The sequence below is a fragment of the Paramisgurnus dabryanus genome, chromosome 1, assembly GCF_030506205.2.
Source record: "Paramisgurnus dabryanus chromosome 1, PD_genome_1.1, whole genome shotgun sequence".
Lineage (NCBI taxonomy): Eukaryota > Metazoa > Chordata > Actinopteri > Cypriniformes > Cobitidae > Paramisgurnus > Paramisgurnus dabryanus.
Genome location: NC_133337.1, coordinates 63790688 through 63814911, shown reverse-complemented (window position 1 = coordinate 63814911; position 24224 = coordinate 63790688). Strand labels below are relative to the sequence as shown.

Sequence of the window (24224 nt, the reverse complement as noted above, 5' to 3'; positions counted from 1 at the left end):
TTGTATCCATTGGATAGCCCCATTGACTTTATCCTACTATGGGAGTTAAAGGGGCTTCTGACAGAACAAAGACATTTATATAGTTATTTCTGTGCAAAACACATCAGTCATCATTTTAAATTAAGTTTGAATGTCACTAAGCCGAGCACAGGTACACAGGCAACCACATGAGGGAGAGATAAACTAACTGCATGCACATGGGTGTAGATTTTTGATTTATGAACAGAGACTTTACACCTCCAGTTTCCATTATCATTCACAAACATGGGTGTCAGATTGTAATTTTTTAAATATGATGCTCCAGCCCACTTATCAGTATTAAACTGAATTAAATATTTAAAAACTGCAGGAAAACTGAGATTCTTTTGCATTTTTCATACTTATTCATAAACAAATGTTCCTACATTAGACTGTACGTTTATTTCTATTGAAATATCACTGATACAGTTTATACAGTAGAATATCACATTATGAATCTAATTTATTTAGACCATGATTTATTGTTTTAAACTATAAAAAGTATTTGCCTGTTTAAAATAATAGCCAACAATTGTCATTCTTTTCTTGGGGATGTAGATGTTTTTCCAACTCGCTCTTTGTTTTCAAAAATGTATTTTATAAAATAATAGCTACGCCTGAGACAACTGATAGCAACCATATATCATAAACGTACCTTTTATAAATTAGTAGGCCGACTTAAAAAATGTGATAGAGCAGATTTATGAAATCGGTTGCATGGTGCATATTTTGTAATGTTACAATCAGTGCAAATTATTGGGAAATCAGTTATTTGTGCACAATCATAACTTTATACCCGCTAATATTTGATCATAAAATTCCTTAATGTATCATCAGATTCAAAAATTGTAAATGAACAAACTGCAAACTAGGAAAAACAAGAAGCACAAGACCAGGTAAACTGTAAAAAATACATTTGAACAATGCATGAAATTTCATGCATGTATGCAAAGTCCGTATTCGAATACCTGGCATGAAATATTTTGTTTCTTTGCATGAGAAAAATTCACATGGGACATCTTTATAGATTTATTTTCCATTGTAAGGTTCTCAACGTAAATTTTTGAGATTGACAATTGCGTACAATCGTCACTGCCAAAACAGAAAGATATTTTCCTTCTGCAATAATGTTGGAAAAAAAACTTATTTTATAAACACTGGAAAACATGCTGAAGGTTAAATATTTCTAAAATGATGTTACTATTATAGAAACAGAAACATGTTTAACAACTAGGCATTTTGTCAATAATAAAATATAGTTCTGACTCATTGACCCGATTACGCCTAATAATCCAGTCCTTACACTTTCATCAGTTTAACCAGACCAGTCTCATTTATAAAATGATAATTTTTTTGTTAATAAAGATGTTCTCCAAGTAGAAAAACTCAACTTTTCACGTGACATAAGTTTATTAACATCTCACAGTCACAACTACTGTAGCTAGGAGTGCATTTTCTGGTGGTGTCGGGTGAGATGGTATCGCCGGGTAAAGCTTTTCCCACACTGCGTACAGGGAAACAGCTTGGTGCCTTGGTGAAGCTGTTGGTGAGCTTTGAGACTCTGTGGCCGACTGAAGCTTTTCCCACAATCGGGGCACTGGCACGGCCGAACTCCAGTATGCTTCTGCTCGTGCCGCCTCAGGTCTCCCGACTGCCTGAAACTCTCCCCACACTGCGCGCACAGGAAGGGTTTTTCGCCCGTGTGCGTGCGGAGGTGCACGTTCAGTTGACCGGAGTGCACAAAACTCTTCCCGCACTGCTGACATGTGTACGGTTTTTCACCCGTGTGGATGCGCTGGTGTTGCTTGAGGCTGTTAAACCAGCCAAAGGCCTTCCCGCAGTCTGGGCACAGATAGACGTTCTCACCCTGCTTAAAGCAGCTGTGGTTTTTAAAGCCCTTGATTGTGGTAAAGCTTTTGGAGCACTGGCTGCAGCTGTGAGGCTTTTCAACCACCAAAACGCCCTCGTCCTGGTAACCCAGATATTTCATGCTCATCTCGGGGTGGTGTCGCCGGATGTGCTTGTGAAGATAGCGCTCTGCCGTGAAGGAGAAAGCGCAGTACGTACACGAAAAGATGGAGGCGTTGACCGATGCCGAGATCTGGCGGTGAGCACTGCGGCCCGAGTGTCTCTGCTGGTGACGCTTCAAGCCAGATGATTGGGTGAAAGACTTAAGGCACACTGCGCAGCAGTAGGGCTTCTCCTTAGAGTGGACGGTGCTCTCGTGGCGTTGAAGGTTACACATGCGGCTAAAATAAAGGTTACAGCTGAGGCAGCCGTGAGGCCCGTCTCCCTGCTGAATACACTCATGGGCTTTTAGAAGCTCCATGTTACCAAAAACTCCTCTGCATTCGCCGCAGACATGCTGGAAAGTTGGCGATTCTTGCGATTCCTCTACTTCTCCATTAGCTTTTCCAGGGCATTGGTGAGTTTTTAGTGTCTCAGAATCAGAAAAGCTTTGCTTGCATTCAACGCAGACTGGTGAACTCGAATGTGCCACGACTGTGACTTGAAGCTTGTTTTTCGGCGGTCGTCCACGCGGTCGGCCTGTAGGCACTTTTTTAGGGCGGATTTTGCGCCTCACGCGGTTCTTGGCAGACTTGCTAGCAGGAGGTTCATAGGGTGGGTCATGCTTGTCAAAATCTGCTTTTGTAACCTCTGGTGTGAGTGAGCCATTTGCAACTAATTTGAGGTACTCTCCGTGGTGGTGCCGCTTAAGATGTTGAATTAAATTAAATTTGGCCACAAAAGAAAATGAACACTTGGTGCAAGGGAAAATAGCAGACGCTCTTTCCGGATCCGTCTCTTTTACCTCCTCGTTCTTGTGGGTCTGTTGGTGTCTCTTCAGCCCCGTCGCCTGACTAAAGCACTTCCTACAACGGCTGCAGCAGTAAGGCTTTTCTTTGAAGTGAATTGTGCGCTGGTGTCTCTTTAGATGACAAGCTCTCAAAAATGTTCGCCCACACTCGCCACATTTATTTGCTCCGCTGTCCTCCGGCACACTGTTGGCAGCATCGTTCACAGCATTACTACTGCATATATTGGACAAATCTGTGCTGTCCGACTTTTCTGGGTGGTGGACGGCTTGTTCGTTTGGGGTTGAAATTGGACCCAAACCGTTATCTGTATTTGGCTGCACCTGGGTTGGAGGAAGTGCATCAGAAGCCAGGAGGCACTGGTCTTCGTCTATGACTGATGAAAGGTCTATAGACGCATTTGTCTCTATAAATAGATCGTACTGATCTGGATGCGAACGTTTCACGTGAAGTTGCAGATAAAAGGAGGTAGGAAAGGAGCAACAGCAATGAGGACATAGGCGGTCTTGAGGGGCCTGCTCTTCATTTTTACCTATAAATAAAAAAAACAAGTTACCCAAATATCAATAGACTATGACTAAATACATTACAGCTGCTGCATTTGACTCCCGCGTCAAAGTCATGCTAAGCTCACTAAATGCTACACACATGCAAATGTAATGCAACATCCAATGCTAACTTTAAGTCAGAATGCTTTGCTGCAAAACTGCAACCTCTATAGAATGTTGCTGCTGAAAGTTTGCTTGTACCGCCCACCTCTAGAACAGACTACACTGAAAATGACGCTGTGCGACAGTTATGTCCACTAAAACAAAGTAACACAATAACATAATGTTTAAAAAGATAAAGCATGCCGTTTGATAATATTGCACTGCAACACAAGCAAAAAATGTCCTGCTTAATTACCAAGGGGGTTACACTTCTTGTCCCAGATCTTATCCCAGGTAACGCCAAGTCCGTCAGCATATTCTTCAGAATACCATACACGAAATTCTTGGCCAGGAGTAATAGGTCGACAGCAGCGGAACAGAATACGTCCGTTTTGCTGAAATGCAACAAGATTCTGCTCCACCTCACTTCTCGAGCACACCACATACCTTAAACAAAATACAAAACAGAGACAAATAAAAAACAACTAAAAAAAAACTTTTGAATAGATGCTGAAGTGTACAATGCCCGCGATTTTAATATTTAGGTACAAATTTAATATGTTAATACGTTAATAATGAATGTATTAGTCCTCTCAAAACATAAATATTATACATTTCAGTGTGTTTTAACATGTCAGTTCACGAGTTGGCATTTACATGTTATCGATAGGGAATGAGATAAAGCATATTTGGTGTGCTGCCCGAGGAGAGGACTCCGAGCTCTGAATTTTAGCCCAATCCCAGAGTACTCCCCTCTCTTTAACTGGGACAAATGAATCTAGATGAGTGAGGTGATGGGGTGGAGGAGGGATGCTGCAAAAAATCTGTCACGGGACAGAGGTGAGGGACTGCACCTCTTTGCACTGATTGGTTGGATCACATGACCATGCTCCTCCCGAACTTAGTTAAATAAACTTCATTAAATGTACATGTGGTACAACCATATTGTCATGATATCATGTTGATAAAACACAATTAAAGAAAAGCTTACTTCATCCAGTTGGAGTGAGTGTCTCTCTCTGCATCTATGTAACTATATTGATCACTGCCTTTGCAAATCTGTTGAGGAGAGAAATGGCACTAAACCTTTGCAAAATTACAACAAAAACGAATTTCAACAACAGCAAGGATGACACTTACTACCCAAGAGTAGGAACTATCTAATGCCTTTTCCTCACTGGTCACCTCGCCATCGAAAGGTCCAAAATGCATGCCCAAAGGCACCGTCTGGCCTTGGTTGAAAACTCCAAGTCCTGCATCAGGCCTGCTTGATCTACCTATAACCAAACCTTTAGGGAGCGTTAAGAGAGCCCTCTGAGGAATCCCCTTAGTCGCTGGTGAGTCGTATGTAAATAACGGTGGACCATGAACCTCACACTGGTCTGTAAAGCGCTGGTGGCACATTTCGCAATCTGACACAAAAAGTAAAGAGTGTAAAGGTTATGGCAGACAAAGAGAGAGTGAAATGTCTAATGACAGTGATGAAGGGAAAATTTATACAACAGATGTCATGTCAGGTTAAAAATAGTGTGTACTTACAGTATTGACAGTCATTAATCATGTTTTTCTCGTGTTCCCCTATCACCACAATTGAATAGTTGGTAATAGAGCCCTGAATCTCTACATTTTGTTCATCGCTTGGTGGCAAATCTGTTGGTAAACATAAACAGATTAATACCATTAAAAGACAAAAGTATCTGTGAATATTAATCACGACATCATAACCCTACAAAAATGTTTTGGTGTATTGGTTGCAGGCTTTGTAGGATTAGGTTAATTATTTATGTGTGTAGAACAGGTAACTTCTGTCTACTGTTATGGTTATTGACGTAACCGCTGTTTCGAATGTTTTATGGTAACTTAGTTTTGTAATTTGTCTTTAGCTAGCATCGTAAGTCTGTGAATAGTAAGCTAATTCAGTATGCACAAATACCGCACCCACCTGGACTGTCGGACATTGTTTAATTTAAAACTTTACTTTAACATCTACTCTTAACAAAAATAAAAAATATTTTAAGAGTAAAGAATTATAAAAGGGTAAGGGTATTATTAGCTTCCTAGCTAGACAGCGAACTCAGGGCTACCCAACACAGGAAGTTGTCATGAGTCGGCGTCAGCATGTGAGGTAATCGGGAGTCTTTTAAAATCAAAGTCCCTTTAGCCCATAGACATCATATAGGTAGACGCCCTATCGACCGCTACTGCCTACTGGCGCGGTGAGATATGGGGCCGCCATCTTAGATCGGTCACCCGCTCCACTCAGTGTAATCTGTATTACTGGTGGATTGAGCTATCAGCGCATTTAATTAATCATATCTCAGTGAATACCGAACAGATTTTCACGCGGGTTTTTTGCTGCAAAGGTCATTCATGGAGCTATGATATAGGACACATGGTTCGGCGTATTTTAACCCCTTATGTGCCGCAAATCCCGTTTGAGTGGGGGTGACAATGTGATGTACATCTTTAAATGAATATTTCTCTGGGATTCTTTGGGCTAGAAACCTAATCTTGGTCTTGTTTTAAAGAAGACAATTTAGGGTTTTTCACAAATGAGTTAGAACGTAAAAATATTAAATATAAATATTTTTATAGCCGTTTACCTTTATTTTAATATATCAAATTATGCAGTAACATATTAATTTATAAATAAAATTACATAAAAGTTAATGTTTCACACAATAAATAATGTTAACATGAAGCAATATGTCTCAAGTAGTTGTGATCCAAATCACATGATGTTTGGGTCACAATTTTAATGGTTTTACCAACAACTGCCACTAGATTTTGCCACATACTCTTGTACTCTTGTATACTCACAAACTAATAAATTACTGTCACCGCAATATTATTCATGCAAAAAGATTTTGAAATATTAAAACTACATTCTGAGAGCTTTCCGGTGATATATAGCTTGCCATGATTTTTTAGGTTTAGAGTAGGGTTTTAGTGTTATATGCAAAAACAAATTTGGCCTACCTGTGGGCCCGTAACATTTTTAGAAACTGACTCTCATTGTGTCATAATTTTCCCCAAATGGTAATGAAATATGAAAATTATACTATTTGAGCTTTCCAACAATATATAGTTTGTCAATATTTAGGTTTAGAATCTTAGTGTTACCAACACTAATGTGGACAGCGCCACTTAATGTTCATAGTAGGAATGAATGAATATTCACTAAACAGTAATAAAATATTCTGATATAAGATATAAAGTGAGTCCAAAATCAAAATATGTGGTGTAGGACATAAGATATTTTATAAATCACACACTATAAATATGACAAAGATGCAGAAACAGATAGTTGCAATAAAATAAGACTTTTTAATATGGTGAAGAAACAATTTAAAATGATTTGTAACCCCCCCCCACACACACACGCGCACGCACGCACGCACGCACGCACACACACACACACACACACACACACACCCCTGAAAGAGGACTGTTTTCCAGAGATTCTTTCCCGTGCTCCCTTTCTGTAGTTCAAGAGAGGTGAGTTTGGCAACATGGTGGAGCCTTATCTTTAAAAACACAGACACAACCAGTGACAACGAGTCAGACTGATAGTTGTCGATTCCAAACCGAGTCTACTCAATAGGGACTTTAAGCAACAGCCTCTGGTGGAACGGCAACGGCATTCTGGCGTTGTATTGCGCATGCGCGAATTTAACTGCTACTTTGCGACGTTCTACTGTAACGGTCTACTACGGGAGAACAGCTGATTTGCCGTAGTCGCTACAACGTGAGAGATTATGTAAATAAATATTATGATTCATGGCATATGACATTGTAATTGCATCAGTTTATGATTGTACCACAAGTCTTTTATATAATATGTGTTCAAATGTTTTAAAGGTAAGCTACTTTTAAAGATTTTTAAGTATTCAACATTTTCAGTATTGCTTAAATCTAGGTTTTTAGACTTATTTACATCATACAATAGTAAAAACTTCTGACAAAAGATTGTCATGTAACGCCAAAAGCAATCCTTCTCTTGCTTTTTTAAATGACATTTTTTGTATCTTAATAAATTAATTAATACCACGTTGCGCTGTCCTGTTTACGGTTGCTTAGTGATTTTTACGTTCTTGGCTACGGCGGTCTGACAGCATACTTCCGGTCGCCGTAGCCGTTCCATTCCCAGCTGTTGCTTAAAGTCCCTATTGTCCTCCCTACGAAGGAAAACATCCTCTGTTTTTTAAAGCTCGGCGGATCACGCAGCTCACAGCACCTTATAATAATAATAATAATAATAATAATACACATTTATATAGCGCTTTACACAATACTCACAACAGATAAACTCTTGTAATTATTACTTTACTTTACCCCACTCTCCTTGCAGGGTGAACAGCGGCTGGTGCAGTAAACATAGCCTAGCGAACGTTAGCTGGCTACGATTTCAGTACAGTAAAATCAATAAGCTGGCTCTTTCTCAATTTTTTGGTAATATTCTATTCACAAAATACAACCAATAGTACCGCGATGTTAAAAAGTACTTGTGAAAATAATCCTCCGGGCTCTATTTGCGATCGTCCGCCGATTAGAACAGGAAAATGCTCCACAGTGCTCTGACATCTTATCTGCTGCCATGCAACGAAACTAGGAGAACGACCGGTTTAAGATGGCCGCCGTATTTCTCAGTCCCCAGCGGCCAATAGGGCATCTAGTCTTCTATATGATATCTATGCTTTAGCCACCCTCCGTTTGTGAAACAATCATAGTTGTGTTTATATAATAAATCTAATATTATAGTAACATTATATTATTATTGTAATATATACGGCAAATATATTTTTTAAAGTAGACAATGTGTTTCTTCGAGGTGAAGCTCGTAATGAGAATTTTTTTTACTTTACTTTATATATCTATGTATATTTGATATTTTGACGCATATATGATTGCCAAACCTATACAGCAAAAAAATTCTAAATATAATTTAGAATATTCAAAATATACAAAAAATGGCCAGAAAATATATGTGCTGAAATATATTTTTAAATATCTTTACAAATATCTTTTTTCACCTAAATATATTTTTTCCTTTGTTTTTATATTTTGAAATAAATATATATTAAAGCATCTATATTTACGTCGCTTTGAAAGTAAAATGATGTTGCATGAGGTCAAATGGAGGATCGTCTTACCCGCGGGCGCCCTCTGTCGTCATCACAGAGCACCTGCATATCAGTCTTTCCACTGTCTGCATCCCTTCACACTGTCCTCCAGTATCATACAGCAGTGTGCATCCTTCGGATGTCTCATTAATCCTGCTATATATATTCATTTTGGGAGATTAACATGCTGAGTACCGTCTTTAAACAAATGAAAAGCCACCCGGCTGTAAGTATTTCAGGTTTGTTACTGGTGATGATGCACTTGCGGGATAAATTTCTCTCTCATGTGTCTCAGCATCTTTTTTTCTCCAGCTTAGTATAGATCAGAAATTTTAAATCGTAATGTAAATGTAAATATGGGTTATATGTTGACTGGATTTTCTAGGCATTCTATTGCTCAAAGCGGTTTTTAGGGTGTATGAACGTGACTGTACCATATTCGCGAATGGATGCTTATCCGCATGCATTGCAATGTAGGATGTAGGTGAGGGAGTGTACAGAGGGATGAACAGCTATTTCAAGGGCAACTTGGGGAAATCTGTTTATCCTCTATTTAGACATGCGGCCGAATTCCTGTATATTAGGCTACATAATTCCATTATCATTAAATATGTATAAGATTTTATTACATGTATTTAAAATAATTAAAGTTAATGGCTTTGCTGTATTTGGTTTAGCATTTGTGACCTTGCCTGTGAAACCCAGCTAGCCATGTTTGTGATTTATTGTTTTCTACATGAAATCATCCTACATGTAATGTAAAGAACATTATGTGAAAATATAATCTTGATATCTTTAATATTGACTCAGTAAGGCCATGTCAAAGATTGAACCCATAAGGCAAACAAATATATTTTCAAATATAAGTTTAAATATATTTCTTAATATACAAAAAACGGCCAAAAATAAATGTACTGGAAATATTTAGCATATTTAGCAATATATATTCCTCAATTTGTTTTTGACCATTTATTTTTAAATATATTTAAAAAATATATATACTTTAAAGCATTTCGATTCAAGTCACATTGGAAGAAAAACTTATAAATATAACAGGATTGAAATAAAATTGCAAAAATATACTTACAATTTAATATTTTATACATATACATTTTATAATTATACATTTTATACAAACTTACAAACTTAAGTTCTGAACAAACTTGTCCAGAAAAAAATAGCTGTATACGTTTCAAATAAAAAATATATTTAATTAAGCTTTACTTAAGCTTTACTTTCTACAAAATGTATTTTATATATATATATATATATATATATATATATATATATATATATATATATATATATATATATATATATATATATATATATATATATATAATATACATATAATATACATTTATATATATATATATATATATATATGGGAAATCAATGTAAAATGAATAGTTGAAGTCAAACTTGGATTTCATTACAGGGTCAGGGTCACATTTTTTTTCTTGAAGATGCAGTTAAGCAATTCTGATCTATCTAGAAAATGAGCTTATAGGCTTTGAATAATTGCAGGAATTTAGCCTAATAAAAAAATTTGTCTTGAGAGAAGAAATTGTGTTTCAAAACCCAGGTAACTGTTTACACAAAAACCATAATTATGCATTTTATACACATTATAAATTGCCCAGTTTATTGCCCTGTCATGCTATTTTCTTTTATTGATTTAATGTAATAAATGTTGTTAAATCATATTGCCTAACCCATATTTTCTTTATGTCAAGTTAATCCCTCTGTTTGTCTTCATTGGTGGTGGAGCGACCATGTCTATGCTTTACCTGTGTCGCCTCGCATTAAAGAGTCCAGACTGCTCGTGAGTAACTATCTCATTTCTTTCAACATCATAATCCAATACAGTCTTTAAGTATTATGATTATACGAGGTGCTGACCATGAAATCTGTCACAGATGGGATCGCAAGAACAACCCAGAGCCTTGGACAAAATTGGGGCCAAATGACCAGTACAAGGTAAAACATCTTTACAAAAACCTCATTGTACATTACAGCCTACTAATATATTCTGTAAAAGTTTATAAAATGTTTTAAAATTGCATATAAACCTTATTTCCACAGCTCTTTAAAGTGAACATGGACTACTCAAAACTGAAGAAGGACAGACCTGACTTTTAGAGCAACTGTGTTTCCTTTCCTGGAGGCCTATTCAAACATCAGATCTTGAGAAATCTCTGTAAAATCTGAATAGTCATTTAAGAACAGAAATTGAACATAAACTCTTAAAAATTGTATAGTTATAAATATATATAAATCTTTATCTTATAATTTTTCACACTATTTATAATATTTACTGTACTGTCATTAAATCTGTTCGAATCTTCCTGTTATCCAAATAAAGAAAACAGACAGCAATAATAGGAGTGGTTTTGTGTGTGTATGTGTGTGTGCGTGCGCATTAATGCATTACAATGTTTAAATCTTTTTTATTTATTTAAAAAAGGTACTTCAAGGTAAGAAAACCCCAAAAGGCTGTACCTTACTTACTTACCGCCCGTTATGCCACTGGCATGTAGGGCAGCAACAAAAGTCTTCCACTCCTGTCTGTTCTGGGCCAGCTTCTGGATGGTACCCCAAGTGTGGTTCATGTTCTTTAAAAAAGAAAAAAAAATTCTAGCGCCATAATTCTCCTTCTACTGTCCGGCGCCAGGTGTTCTTTGGTCTGCCTCTCTTGCGTTTGCCCTCTGGTGTCCAGTGAAGGGCTGTGCGGGTAAAACTTTCTTGTTCTCTCCTTAGCAAGTGCCCAATCCACCTCCATCTTCTTCTCATGATGATGGTCCCAATACTGTCCTGATTGCAACACGCAAGCAACTGCTCATTAGAGATGGTGTTTGGCCAGAAAATTCTCATGATTCTCCTCAAATTCTTGTTATGGAAAACAGAGAGCTTATTCAGGTCACTGTCTGTTATCCTCCAGCACTCTGAGCCATATAACAGGGTGGAAAGCACACAGCTCTGGTACAATTTCAACTTGGTCTTTATGCTATACTGCTTGGATCTCCAAACACTATTCAGCATCCTAAGGGCATTTCTGGCTTTGCCAAGACGATTCTTTATGTCAATGTCCGCTCCTCCATCATATCTGACAATGCTGCCCAAATAGGTGAATTCTGTGGTCATTGGAAGATTTTTTCCATTTACCTGCACTGGTAATGGGTTTGGGATGTTGAGTGTCATCACCTCTGTTTTCTGCAGGTTGATCCTCAAGCCTATCTGTTCAGCATATGTATTGATGCGGTATGTCTTCTCCTGAATGTGCTGGTGTGTGTGGGAGATCAGAGCCAGATCATCAGCAAAGTCTAGATCTTCCATCTCAGACCGCTTGTCTGTTTTTCAGTAGTTCTCCGCATTACCCAGTCAATGGCAATGTTAAAGAGGAATGCTGACATCACACAGCCTTGCCTCACACCAGTCTTCACATGAAAACGGTGGTCGCTGTTTACTACCTTACATGTGAAGTTGTTGTAGAAGCTTTGGATGAGAAGGACGATGTCTTGTGGTATTCCATATGCACGGAGAATACACCAAAGGCTGTCTCTATGGACGCTGTCAAAGGCTTTCTCAAAATCTACAAAATTAATGTATAGTTGTCTCTGCCATTCAGTGCACTGTTCAATGATGTTTCGCAGTACAAAAATCTGATCTGTACATCCTCTTCCTTTCCGGAACCCTGCCTGTTCCTTTCTGAGGTGTTGGTCAACTGCATCTGATAGCCGCTGGATTATAATTTTTGCTAGGATCTTGCTTGGTATAGACAAAAGAGTTATTCCACGCCAGTTGTTACAGTTGCTAAGGGTTCCTTTCTTGGGGATCTTCACAATTATGCCTTCCAACCAGTCTGTTGGTATCTGTCTTTCTTTCCATATTGCTGTAAATAGTGGGAGAAGCATTTTGGCTGCAAGCTCTGGGTCTGCTTTGAACAGTTCTGCATTCAATTTGTCATGTCCAGGGGCTTTTCTGTTTTTAAGAGACATTATAGTTGCAACAATCTCTTCCTTTTCTGGTGGTGCAGTATTGATGTCGAGATCATGCTCTGCTTCCTTAATGTCAGCTTTTGATGTTGGTGGTGGCCTGTTCAAAACTTCACTAAAGTGCTCAGCCCAGCGGGCGTCAATTTCTGTTTCTGATGTTAGTAATCGCCCATTTTTGTCTGTAATTGGTATGTCTTTAGTTCCACAATATTTGCCACAGATTACCTTGGTTATTTTGTACACCTTTCCTTGTTCTCCCTTGCTAGCTGCTTCTTCCGCCTGGCTTGCAAGGTCATCCATAAAGGCTCTTTTGTCTGATCTTACCAATCTCTTCACTTCTCTATCTGCTTGTTGATAGCTTAGCTTGCATCTCTCTTTCAGTCTCTCTGATTTAACGTCTAAAAGCTGTTTCTTCAACGTTCTCCTGGTACTTATGGCCTTCAAAGTGTTTTCTTTGATCCATTCCTTTCTTTTCCTTTCTTTGGTACCCAAGCATCCTTCGCTGGTCTGAAGATAAGCTGCTTTAAGATGCTCCCACCTGGTGTTTACATCTATTTGTTCAGGCTTTGTGTAGTCTTCCATAGCTGCCAGGGCTTGATATTTGTTCCTCAACTGCAGAACAAAAGTACTTTTGATTTTGGGGTTCTGAAGTTTCTCCACATCTAATTCCTGCCTTCCTGGTCTTTTGACCCCTGTCTTCCTCAACTTTACTTTCACTGTTGCTACAACCATATGATGGTCGCTGCCAACATCGGCTACCCTCTTAACTCTTACATCCAGAAGTGATCTTCACCAGGTACCATTGATCATGAAGTGGTCTATCTGATTTTTATCCCTTCCATTTGGAGAGTACCAGGTCAACTTGTGAATCTCTTTGTGAGGAAAAATTGTCCCTCCTAAAACAAAATTATAGTACAGAGCTCCATCAGTCTCTCTCCATTCTCATTCATGGTACCACAGCCCTCTCTTCCCATAGCTCTCTCATAGTTGGTGTTGTCACTTCCAATTTTTGCATTCATATCTCCCATTACAATCTTCATGTCATGTCTTGGTGTTTCCTCCAGCAGAGCCTGTAACTCCTCATAAAATCTGTCTTTTTCATCCTCGTTGTTGTTGTTGTTTGTAGTGGCATAACACTGTATGATAGTAGTGTTGATTTGCTTCCCTTTGAGTCTGATCTTAATGAGTCTGTTGTTGACAGGTTTCCACTCTATCATACTTTTCTCTAAACCTTTCTTGAGGATAATGGCAACTCCCTCAAAGTGCTGATTGTCATCTCTTCCAGAGTACAACACTGTTTCCCCTGTACTGGTTCTGAGTCTTCCTGAACCTGTCCACCTGCTTTCACTAACTCCCAGAATATGTAAGTTGTAGCATCTCATTTCTGATATTACTTGTGCCAGTTTGCCAGTGTCATACATTGTTCTTACATTCCAGAATCCTATCCTGGTCTTGGTTTTGGTGCTCAGGACTTTCACCATCCTGCCAGTAGTTTCCCTTAGGCTTTCACTACTGCCATTTCATTTGAGTATCTTGCAATGACTCTGAAAACCCATTACATCCAGTAAGTTTAGTTTCTTTTGTTGCTGTTTCCGTAACACCTATTTTTTTTCTAGAACTGGGTTGTTAGCCCAGTGTCCAACCCCCAACCTGGAGGACCAGGCTGTACCTTTTATAATATATTTTAAGTTGTTACAAAAGTTAATTATGCATGTTGTTATGTGAAGATTCATTTTAATTGAGAACCGTTGCGTATTTGTGGTTGCACAGACAAGAGTAAACCCTGTTTACTGTTTCTATGCTGTCATTAGAGCAGCACTCTCTTAAAAGCACACCTTTGTACATAAAGAGTGCACACTGTATATTAATACCTCAAAGATCCATTTACCTAAATGGTACCATACCCTTTTAAAGGGTACTGCTGCCCCAGTGACAGCTTTTGTACCTTTAATTCTGACAGTGTACTAAATGTGAAATTTGACCGCTACTCTTCAGTGCTACAGTAGGTGGCGCCGTTGGATTAAAATTCTTTGAAATGTACTTTTCTTACAATTATTCAATTATAAAATTAAGCTGTATTGTTGAATACAATTTGAAATTTTCATACAATTAAATGACTTAAGGACGTGATTGACACTTATAATTATTTACTATCTTTTATTTTATCGTTTTGATGGCATTTATTAGGCTATACTGTAAATCTTGCACTTGGATCTAAAAAAGCAACAGCAACAACTACTACATGAGACTTATTTAGTGGACAGTTACCTCCTGATTCATGATCATTATAATTGTTACTTTTAATATTTTTGTCTCTAAGAGATACCTTAAACATTACCTTTGCCCTTTAGGTTATTTATGTTGTCATATAAAACCACTTTTTATTTTATAAATCTTAGGAACAAGACACGAAAGCTGATTCTTTCAGGCTGGTGACTACACAGTTTTTTTTTGGAGTAAAATGTAGGTTAATGTCAGGACACGCCATGCAGTATTTTTGCTTGCAGCAAGTTCATCCATCAGACTAAAGAAACGAAGAAACAATGTTCACAATACAATGTTGCATTCACTTCCGAATCGTGAGGTGTATGATTACATGTGTCTGTAACATAGGGGAGACCGCTTGAAAGAGTCTGCTGGTGTTACTTACTCTATTGAGTTTCTCTCCATTGTTAAAATAAAAGGAGGACATAAAAGAGCCCCTCAAACATACTTCTTTTTGGGATGAGTGATGTCCTACTGTAGGATTTCCTATAGGAGTTGCTAACATGACAAAATGGGTTAGACCTAATCCTAGTCATAAAACAGACACGCTCATGACAGATACCCAATGTGTAAAGTTTGAATGTGTTTTCATGAGTGACAGAAAAGAGTCATCCAGACAATTAAAGGTGTATTTCACAAACAAATTGCTATCATTTACTCTCTCACCATTGATCGCAAATCCCACTGTATGGAAAATACACCTCAGACGTTCTTCAAAATATCTTCGGTGGTCTTTCACAGACAAGTTTGGAGCAGCCTGATGGTACAATTATAGGTTACCAAGCCTTTTATTGTCTGTCATCACTAAAGTGAACAAATATTTACATTGTAAAAAAAGTTGGTAAGTTACTTATCTGGTTGCCTTGAAATTTAGGTTAATTCAACTTAAAATATTAGTTAACACAATATTTTTGGGGTCAACTAATATTTTTAAGTCAAAGCAACTCAACATTTTAAGTAAACCATGTTAATTGCTTTTTTAAGTTGTAACAACAAATCCTTTTAACATAATAATAAAAACCTGTTAGAAGCAAGTTTATTAAACATTGATACATTTAGGACAAAAATATGTCTTTCAAACATGTTTTAGAGGTTTTATTTTTCTTTCTCCTTGTTCCTGGTTTTACATCAACCTTCAATCTGGCAGGCAAACCTGGCTGATATTTTCCCATACTCGATTGTCTGTTTGTCACATATGCTATGCACTCTGGCTTATTTGGATAAAGAACCAATTTTCATCAGTTATGAGGTTAGGGTTAATATTTTAATACCCCTTACACCGCACAGAGCTTCTATAGGGAACAAGCCAATGAGGTGATGATACAAATATGAAACCAATATTGGCCAGGAAAGACGTTAGGTTAATAAAGGGTTCGCAGGTTAAGATTTGGTCTGGGGCTCTCTGCTGATGTGAAATGAATGATTTGTTTATGTATAAGGTTCAGTTCACAGTGCATGAAGTAATGTGTTAAATAGATATTCCCGAAAGGATAGTCCTAAATCAACATATTCATGCAGTAAAACTTTTACGCAACCAGAAAGTTAGATTTTATGACAGTTTCAGTTAAAAAGTTGGATCAACTTAAAGAAGTACTTCATTTAGTAACACCTAAACATTCTTTATGTTTAGGTGAAAAATAATTTTGCTGAAAAAATTTCTTGAAACAAGTTAAGTTCCTGAAGGTGTTACCAATTGAAGTACCTTTTTAAGTTGATCTATTATTTTTTATACTTTTTACAGTGCCTAAAACACACAATTGTAGTGTATTTAATCTACAGTTTGCATATGACTTTTTATTATGTAAAGTAATGCTTCAATAACAGGTACACACAAATGCTGTTTTCATAGCACATGGTTTAGAAAACCAAACAATTTGATTGCTTTTGGTGATAATGTTGGCACTGAAATTAGACACTGTACCTTTAAATAATGTTAGGTTAATCTTGTCTAGCCTTCGGGTGCTTGGCTGTATACAGTGTTCTTTTAAAAATGATCCAGCTGGCTTTGGTACTGAATGGGCATAAATCACAACCGCTGTCATTTTTGTATTTCATGCCTATAGGTTTCTGTGATGAATGTACAACTTTTGCAGACTGTCTCTCTTTCAGATGTCTAAATCTGTGACAAATAGTTTTTGCTGACTGTGAGACACAGCGGATGTTGTACAGTATGCCAAATGTTCTCCAAATGGTCTTGTGTGTAATGCTTTTGACACCTTATTGGTTTGTAATTGTGTACTTATATAGTACTGTCTAAAAGTCTTAGGCCACTATCACCAGCTATGTTGTTTAAGCAAAGTTTTAATGTCCATCCATATTTATTTTTCACTCTTTTTAGAAGATACAAACAGAAAACACAGGAAATACGTACACAAAATAATATTTTTTTTTCAGAAGTAAATGTCTTCTTCAGGCAACAGTCAGTATTTAGTGTGACCTCTCTTGGCACTAAACACAACACAAGTCCTGAAGTCATTCGATTAGAATTAGAAATTAGGCTTTCATTTAGGTTTAAGAGATCCTGCAGCTGCCTGCTATTGGTCAAGTGGAAGAAGAGTTTACCCAAAAACTTGAAACTTCAGCTTATACTTTTATACTGTTTTTAATACAACATACACATATTTTCTGGTTTTAATCTAATAGACTGAGAAAAAATTATATATGATCACTATACAATTGCAAAAACAACAAATCTAATGGTAGCATGGTAAGACTTTTGCACAGTACTGTAGATAGTTTGAAAAGATACAGCATTTCTGTGAATATTTATGCTGAAAACAGCTGTAAATGATAAATTTATAAACGATTTTCCATATTGTACCTGGTTATAAGTGAATACAGTACATGCTGTATAAACCATATGGATTCACTCTTGCCCCATGCTGTTACTCTCTCGATACAGCCATACGAACAAGAAAAAATCTAAGGGAACATTCAAAGGGAAGAGGAGAACATGAAGAGGTCACCCGATGAACAAAGAGACATGGATAATAATGGCAATGGATTACACCTTTTACACAGCATTTACTGTCTGACCCCTGATTTGTTCTGCCCTTCCCAAATAATATATCATCACACCTTGTACCCACTCCTAAAGTTTACTGCTTAAACGCTTACACGTGTCCACACTCACATCATGGAAACAGAAAAATATTAAGTTATCACTTAAAAGGTTCAAAATCCAGATCATATCTCTTGCAGAAGAACCTTTGTCTTTGCATTTGAATTTATTTAGCCTTATCTCATAAGAATTTTATACATGTTTTATGTGTTGGCTTATTCGTATGAATTTGTACTAAATTAATTGTGCAAAAATGTTTATCATAAAAAAAAACAATAACAAAAACCCACCCCTTACACCAATGTCTCAGAGGCAAAGGCAAATCATACAAAAATGTATGAATGTGGTCGTACAAATTAGCCACCTAGTAAAATATGTACGAATTGTCATAAGATAGCGCTGATAGAAATCAACATGCAAACCTGCCTTTAAGATGCAAGAGCACTGTCAAAATAAAAAGTTGACTTAACTTAAAATTTCAAGGCAACTTGCTGCACAACTGACTCAACTTTTGGGTGATGTAGTTCACCAAACTCAATTTACTGAATAATGTAAACTTAAACAAACAAGTTGAACCAACTTAAACTGATTAAAGATTTGCGCAAAATTTTAGCGTTATTTTCTACCTGCCGACAAAAAACTATTGAAATGATGGCCATTAACGGATGTTACACTCTTAAGGGGATCGCACACCGGCCACGCCGCTCAGCGTCACGTCGTCACGCTTTTCTAAAAAAAATCGAACACATTGTTTTCTATGAGTATACGCACACCGGTGCTGCCAGGTGGCGTCTGTCCGCGCCGCCCAGCTGTGACTCAGGAAGTTGCTTAAATCCCTGTCGCGCCACACAGCGCCACTCAGTTTAACATTAAATAACATCATATTTGTCCCAAATCATTAACGATTAACATTGGCTGCTAACGTATATTTTGCATTTTGAAGTAGACGCTATCTGACGAAGCTTGCGCTATTTAATGTGCACTTCCGGTTTACAATACCTCAGAGTTGTCCTAGACGCGACTCAACGCGGCGCGACGCTGAGCTGCGCGGCCGGTGTGCGATCCCCTTTAGAACAGATGTGTTAAAAACAACACATTAGTGTTGATTCTGGGACAACACACAAAATGCGTTGTCCCAGAATCTGTCCATCTCTGTGTTGAAACAACACATTTTGTGTTACTTTTAACACAATTTGTGTTATATTTTTTTCAGAAAATCAACTCAAAATGACACATAATGTGTTAAAATGATACATAATGTGTTAAAAGCTTAACGCACAAAGCGGCGTAAAAACTGAACACATCCTTTCTAAGAGTGTATGGAAATAAAACATAATTTCGTTGTCTCGCGATAAGTTACTCCAAAAAGCTTGGCGACTAGTGTGTTCGACTTCATCAACAACTTGAAAAGGTAAGTTAATGATTTTAAACTAAACTTTGTAAGTCCAGGCAACTTGAAATAAATAGTTGGGTCAATTAATTAAGTTAAATGAACTTGAATTTTAGTACAGACAACTTGAAAAAGTAAGTTCACAATATTTCAACTAAACTTTCTAAGTCCAGGTAACTTGAAATAGATAGTTGGGTCAATTATTTCATTATCACAACAAAAGTTGAAACAACTTAAAATTTAAGTAAATGTAACTGCAAAGTCAAAACAAAAAGACAACTTAAAAAGTGTTTCGTTACATTATATTGATTCAACTAAGGTTTTTAAGTTGAGGCCACAAATACTTTTGTCAAGTCAACTTACAAATTAGTTGAGAGAGAAAAAACATAAGATGCTAAGTTAAATGAGCAAATTTAAAAGCTGCTAAAATATTAAGTTGAAACAACTAAAATGACAGTGTACAGAGATGTCCACTCTTAAATCGCTCTTGTGACACCACATGAAGTTAAACACACCTCTTCTGTCTTGTTCTCCAATCAAACATACCACACAATATTTAAAGAATGATCACATGGCTTTTACACACATGACCTGTAAATATGAAAAAAAAAAACTGTTTACATTGCAGTTTTGCGATATATTCCTTTTTTCGATTTGCCTGAAAAAACACCTCACAGTTCGAAGGGTAATGAAACATTGGTATAGATAAATTACAACCAAGCATTTTGCCCCATTGCTGATATAAAAACAAATTTTTTAAATGATATATAAACATTTTTAAATGATAATATAAGAATTTTTAAATGTTGCATACACAACATGTTGCAGACACAAATACCATGTTGCAGACACAAATACGTTTGCAGAGAAGGGAGACAGACGATTTTCACATTTTCACTGTTATATTTTATTGACATTTTAGGTTTCCACAATCCTCCAGTGTGTTTTATGAGGCAGTAAAACTCTAGTTTAAAATTTTAAGGGGCCACAATGGCCATATGCTCGACTGTATTCATGTGTGCTCCACCATTCTGTTGTTCTTAATAAAAATTATCACTCCAAACGTTCACCCGATGAAATGTTCGAATGGGTTTGCCTTGGTTTTTTCTGATTAGATGTTGAACCTAATACTCATGAGAACAGTCTGAGGGTCGACACATAAGCTCTTGTATTGAATAAACTTTGAATAGGAGGAAAGTCAATTATTGAAGTGTAAATGCCATGTCACAGAACAAAGACTGGTTGAATTGAATTAAACTGATGAAAGAAACAGAAGTTGAGTCCTGTTTTATTAGAAATGATTCAGTCATTAAATACGGATGCCCTAAAGTTACTGTTTGTGCTTTATAAGAAATCATCTCTGTTCAGATGTCGTATACATTTATTAAATTAGCAGATGTTTTAATTTATATTGATTTAAAATTAGAGAACATTCAACATTTTGCTTTAATAACCACCATAATAGTGCACAAATGAAAAAGTTATGAAGCTAGCGGACAGCTTTAAAATTGCATATTTACATAAACATTGCATATTTAACCATTTATATATAGATTATAGTATGTAATGTACATGATAAATTCAATACAGTGTCAAGTTTTTTTAATGAAGTCCACATATGACAGGGGTGATATATAACTTGTTATTATAGAACACTTTAAAAAATTAGCCAGTAACTTACTGTAGATTTAAATGTTTGTTTTTTACTGGCAACAGCTTGTTCAAAGTTAAATGAACAAGAAACATTAACAAACATTAACATTTTGCTAAATAAAACTAAAATAACAGCCTCATGCAAAATATCCTGGGAACCAGAAATCCTAATCAACCTTTTATGTTTTTGCCTTTAGATTTTGGTTTCCAGAATGCTTTGCATGAGGCTGTTATTTTAGTTTTATTCTGTAAAGTCTTGTTAATGTTTAATATTCGTTAAACTTTGAACAAAATATTGCCAGTAAATAACATACATTTAAATATACAGTAAGTTACTGGCAAACAGCTGCCAGTAATACTGTCATTTACAGTGTATGGTGAAATAAATCCCCTATACAGTGTACTGACCTCTGCTCTCCTTCCTGCTTCTGAATTAGGATTGAAATAAGATCTGATTTACAGAGGTTTATAAAGGACAAGATCAGCCAGTCATCATTACTAACCTGATTTTGTTTCTCAGAATAAAGTAAGGGAGAGCAGGGGCGAAAGTACAATTTTTCAGAAAACTAAAAAAGATACTTTTATAGACAGAGATATGTATTTTTGCTGTGGTTAGTAACTCACAAGTGTGGTCTATCAATACCAGGAGGAATTTTGAAAAAATTTAAAACGACTTCAGTATAATTTCACTTTGAACATAAATAGCGCATTGTTACTTTTGACCCTGACAGCAGGGACGAAACTAGCACAGAGGTGAGTCAAAAGTAACACAACAGAAAAAAAGAGATTTTTTGTGTTACAGTTGTTTTTAGTAAATTTACATGACTATGACCTTGTTAATATGTAACTGCAGACATTTTTTGTCATTTATCTTTGTAAAAAAGAATGAAATAAAATGTTCATTTTAAATTTCAGGTTTTTTTAATCTTTCAAAAGGGCGAGTAAATAAGCAATATTTGTCAGGTCTGTCAATGGTTGCGTGCTAAATATGCTGTCATAGTTTGGGACTTTCGCCTCAGTTCTCCCCTAATGCTTGAAAGGCTTACTCGCTGAACTATTACTATTGCTTAAACTTCAGTGTGATTTGAACTAACCCCTAACCCCATGATTGCTAAATAATAGGCTACCCCAGGATGTGTGCTGTTACTTTTCTGTAACAAAGTGGGCAATGTGTGTGGTTCCATAAAGAACCTTTAACACATCCACAGAACCCTTTCACAGAAGGTCAATTGTTGAAAAAGGTTCTTTAGACTATAAAAAGGTCATAAAAATGTTTTTTTGTAAGAACCTTTGACTGAATGGTTCTCTGGGGAACCAAAAATGGTTCTTCTATGACATCACTGTGAAGAGCATGTGGCACCTTTATTTTTAAGAATGTAAATTTCTTTAAAAAAGAGAAACCATTTCTAGAGACTGACTAAATCAGGTTTTTTTGGTATACAAATAAAAGTCCTGTACATATCCATGGACAGATAAAACCTGGATCAGAATGTCATAAACCCCTTTCACACAGTGAGTTGATCCCAGAAAGTTGCTATAATTTTGCAAGAGTGCCTTCTGTGTGAATGCAAACACGTCACAGAATTTATCCCATGATCATTAGGAAATAGTAACATTGCTGGGATCAGTACCGGAACATGCTCGGTGTGAACAAAAAGTAGGAACAATGCCATAAGGGGTGACTTGTAATGATGACGCATGTGTCTTTGGAGTAAAGTTGTCATGACTGAGGGTTTTAAATGCAGATAAAACAAATAAGCCAAACAAATATCTGAAAACTAGTTTTCACCACCCAGAGACGTATGGAATTCACTAATCATGAGGTAATGTTTTATTACCTGTACATTTGATCACATTATTTTATGTCATCGTAATGAATTAGCTGCAAGGCACAACAGCTGTGTGTTAGATGCTGTATAACCTTCACTTCAGCATCATTAACGGTACATTAACGGTACATTCATGTAAGCGTTAACGCTTGACGGAAGGCTTGTCTAAATGGTGGTCAACAGCCAATCACAGTGGCAGCAACACATGCTCCTCTGTTCTCCGATCTTGCATATGTAATTGGCTGGCTCTGCAGTAGGTTTTTTGCACAAGACGCTCTGATTGGCCGACGTATGCGTTGGCGCTTGAAAAAATTGAGAAATGTTCAATGTCTGCCGCGAGCAATGGCAGTAATGCGACGTTGACGGATCCACAATTTAGTTCGGCAATGCATGACGTCACCGATTCAAGGTAAATGAGAAGTGTTAATGCTTATGCCCCGTGTAAATGTACCATAAAAGCGCAACAATTACAAGGGAGACAAGAGACGAGACATTATTTAAAACAAGAATTTCTCTGGATTTACAAATCCTTGGGAACTTTTGGGATAATCTGTACACAACTCCTTAAAATATATCACACTGTGCAAGTGGTTTCTGGATGTTTTATTAAAAAAATGTTACATATTGTGGCTTTAATGGAATTGAATGGGACCTGCTATGACAAAAAATAGCATACGCATTGTATTTTTTTAGAGAGAAATTGGAGATAATAAACAAACTTAAGATGCTGCATAAAATATCCAAGTGCACATTTACAAATACATTACATGTCACACTCTGATGTCTTTATGATATATGAAGATGTGTGTAAACGCACGCATACATTCCAGAAAATCATTGGCAGTCTGAATGAACCAAAATCAAATGATCTTGGGACAATTTTGTCATAAACAAACTAATTAAAAACTAATATAAACTTTCTCAATATCTCTGTGTTGTATTCCATACATGAGTGAGAGTGGGAAAGGATGGAGGCAAGTTCTTCTTTTCCACTCTATAGTACAGTTCTGTGTCTTTTTACAGTGTGGCTTTGATGTTGCTTCAACCCTGTTAACCGATACTGCCGCTAAACCTGACACCAATGCAGTACTCCAGAGGGATTCAGCCATGAAACAGAGAGAGCAGAGATATGGAGAGGACAGTGGAGTACAGTAAGAGAAACCCTTATTCTTTTGGTCTTGTTTTGGAGAGACTCTTATGCAACTTTTTAAAGATTGTTAAATAAGATCAGAATTATGCATACCATTGATAAATATATAGTAAGTATCTCATTCCTATTACTTCAGTGAGGTGAAATCTTGGCTCCGGAGAAAAGTGACAGTTACAACCTCACTGTGGGGGTGTGAAGGAGACAAAGGCAAGAAAAGAGCAGATGTTATTCACCAGATATGTGTGTTCTGTCAGCTGTGCATGGGCACTTTTGC

General features: G+C 36.8%; 2 protein-coding genes across 2 annotated transcripts; one reads left to right on the top strand and one right to left on the bottom strand.

Moving 5' to 3' along the window:
* Positions 1-1034: 1034 nt before the first annotated feature.
* prdm9 (PR domain containing 9) lies at positions 1035-5581 on the bottom strand. Its single transcript, XM_065253615.2, has 6 exons — positions 5427-5581; positions 5024-5134; positions 4625-4896; positions 4476-4543; positions 3741-3931; positions 1035-3366 (listed from the first exon to the last, which is right to left on the bottom strand). The coding sequence occupies exons 1-6, from the start codon at positions 5440-5442 to the stop codon at positions 1460-1462; spliced, it is 2565 nt and encodes an 854-aa protein (XP_065109687.1). The 5' UTR covers positions 5443-5581; the 3' UTR covers positions 1035-1459.
* Positions 5582-8663: 3082 nt separating this feature from the next.
* On the top strand, positions 8664-10989 carry ndufa4b (NDUFA4 mitochondrial complex associated b). Its single transcript, XM_065257475.2, has 4 exons — positions 8664-8833; positions 10344-10432; positions 10527-10587; positions 10693-10989. The coding sequence occupies exons 1-4, from the start codon at positions 8792-8794 to the stop codon at positions 10747-10749; spliced, it is 249 nt and encodes an 82-aa protein (XP_065113547.1). The 5' UTR covers positions 8664-8791; the 3' UTR covers positions 10750-10989.
* The last annotated feature ends 13235 nt before the right edge of the window (positions 10990-24224 follow it).

Excerpts from the sequence above, each read along its gene's own strand:
- ndufa4b (XM_065257475.2), top strand. The coding sequence starts at position 8,792 with ATGCTGAGTACCGTCTTTAAACAAATGAAAAGCCACCCGGCT. Across the intron at positions 10,433-10,526 it reads TTAAAGAGTCCAGACTGCTC|ATGGGATCGCAAGAACAACC; the intron begins GTGAGTAACTAT and ends AATCTGTCACAG. Across the intron at positions 10,588-10,692 it reads GGCCAAATGACCAGTACAAG|CTCTTTAAAGTGAACATGGA; the intron begins GTAAAACATCTT and ends TTATTTCCACAG.
- prdm9 (XM_065253615.2), bottom strand. Across the intron at positions 4,897-5,023 it reads GATTAATGACTGTCAATACT|ATTGCGAAATGTGCCACCAG; the intron begins GTAAGTACACAC and ends TTTTTGTGTCAG. Across the intron at positions 3,367-3,740 it reads CAAGAAGTGTAACCCCCTTG|GTAAAAATGAAGAGCAGGCC; the intron begins GTAATTAAGCAG and ends TTTTATTTATAG.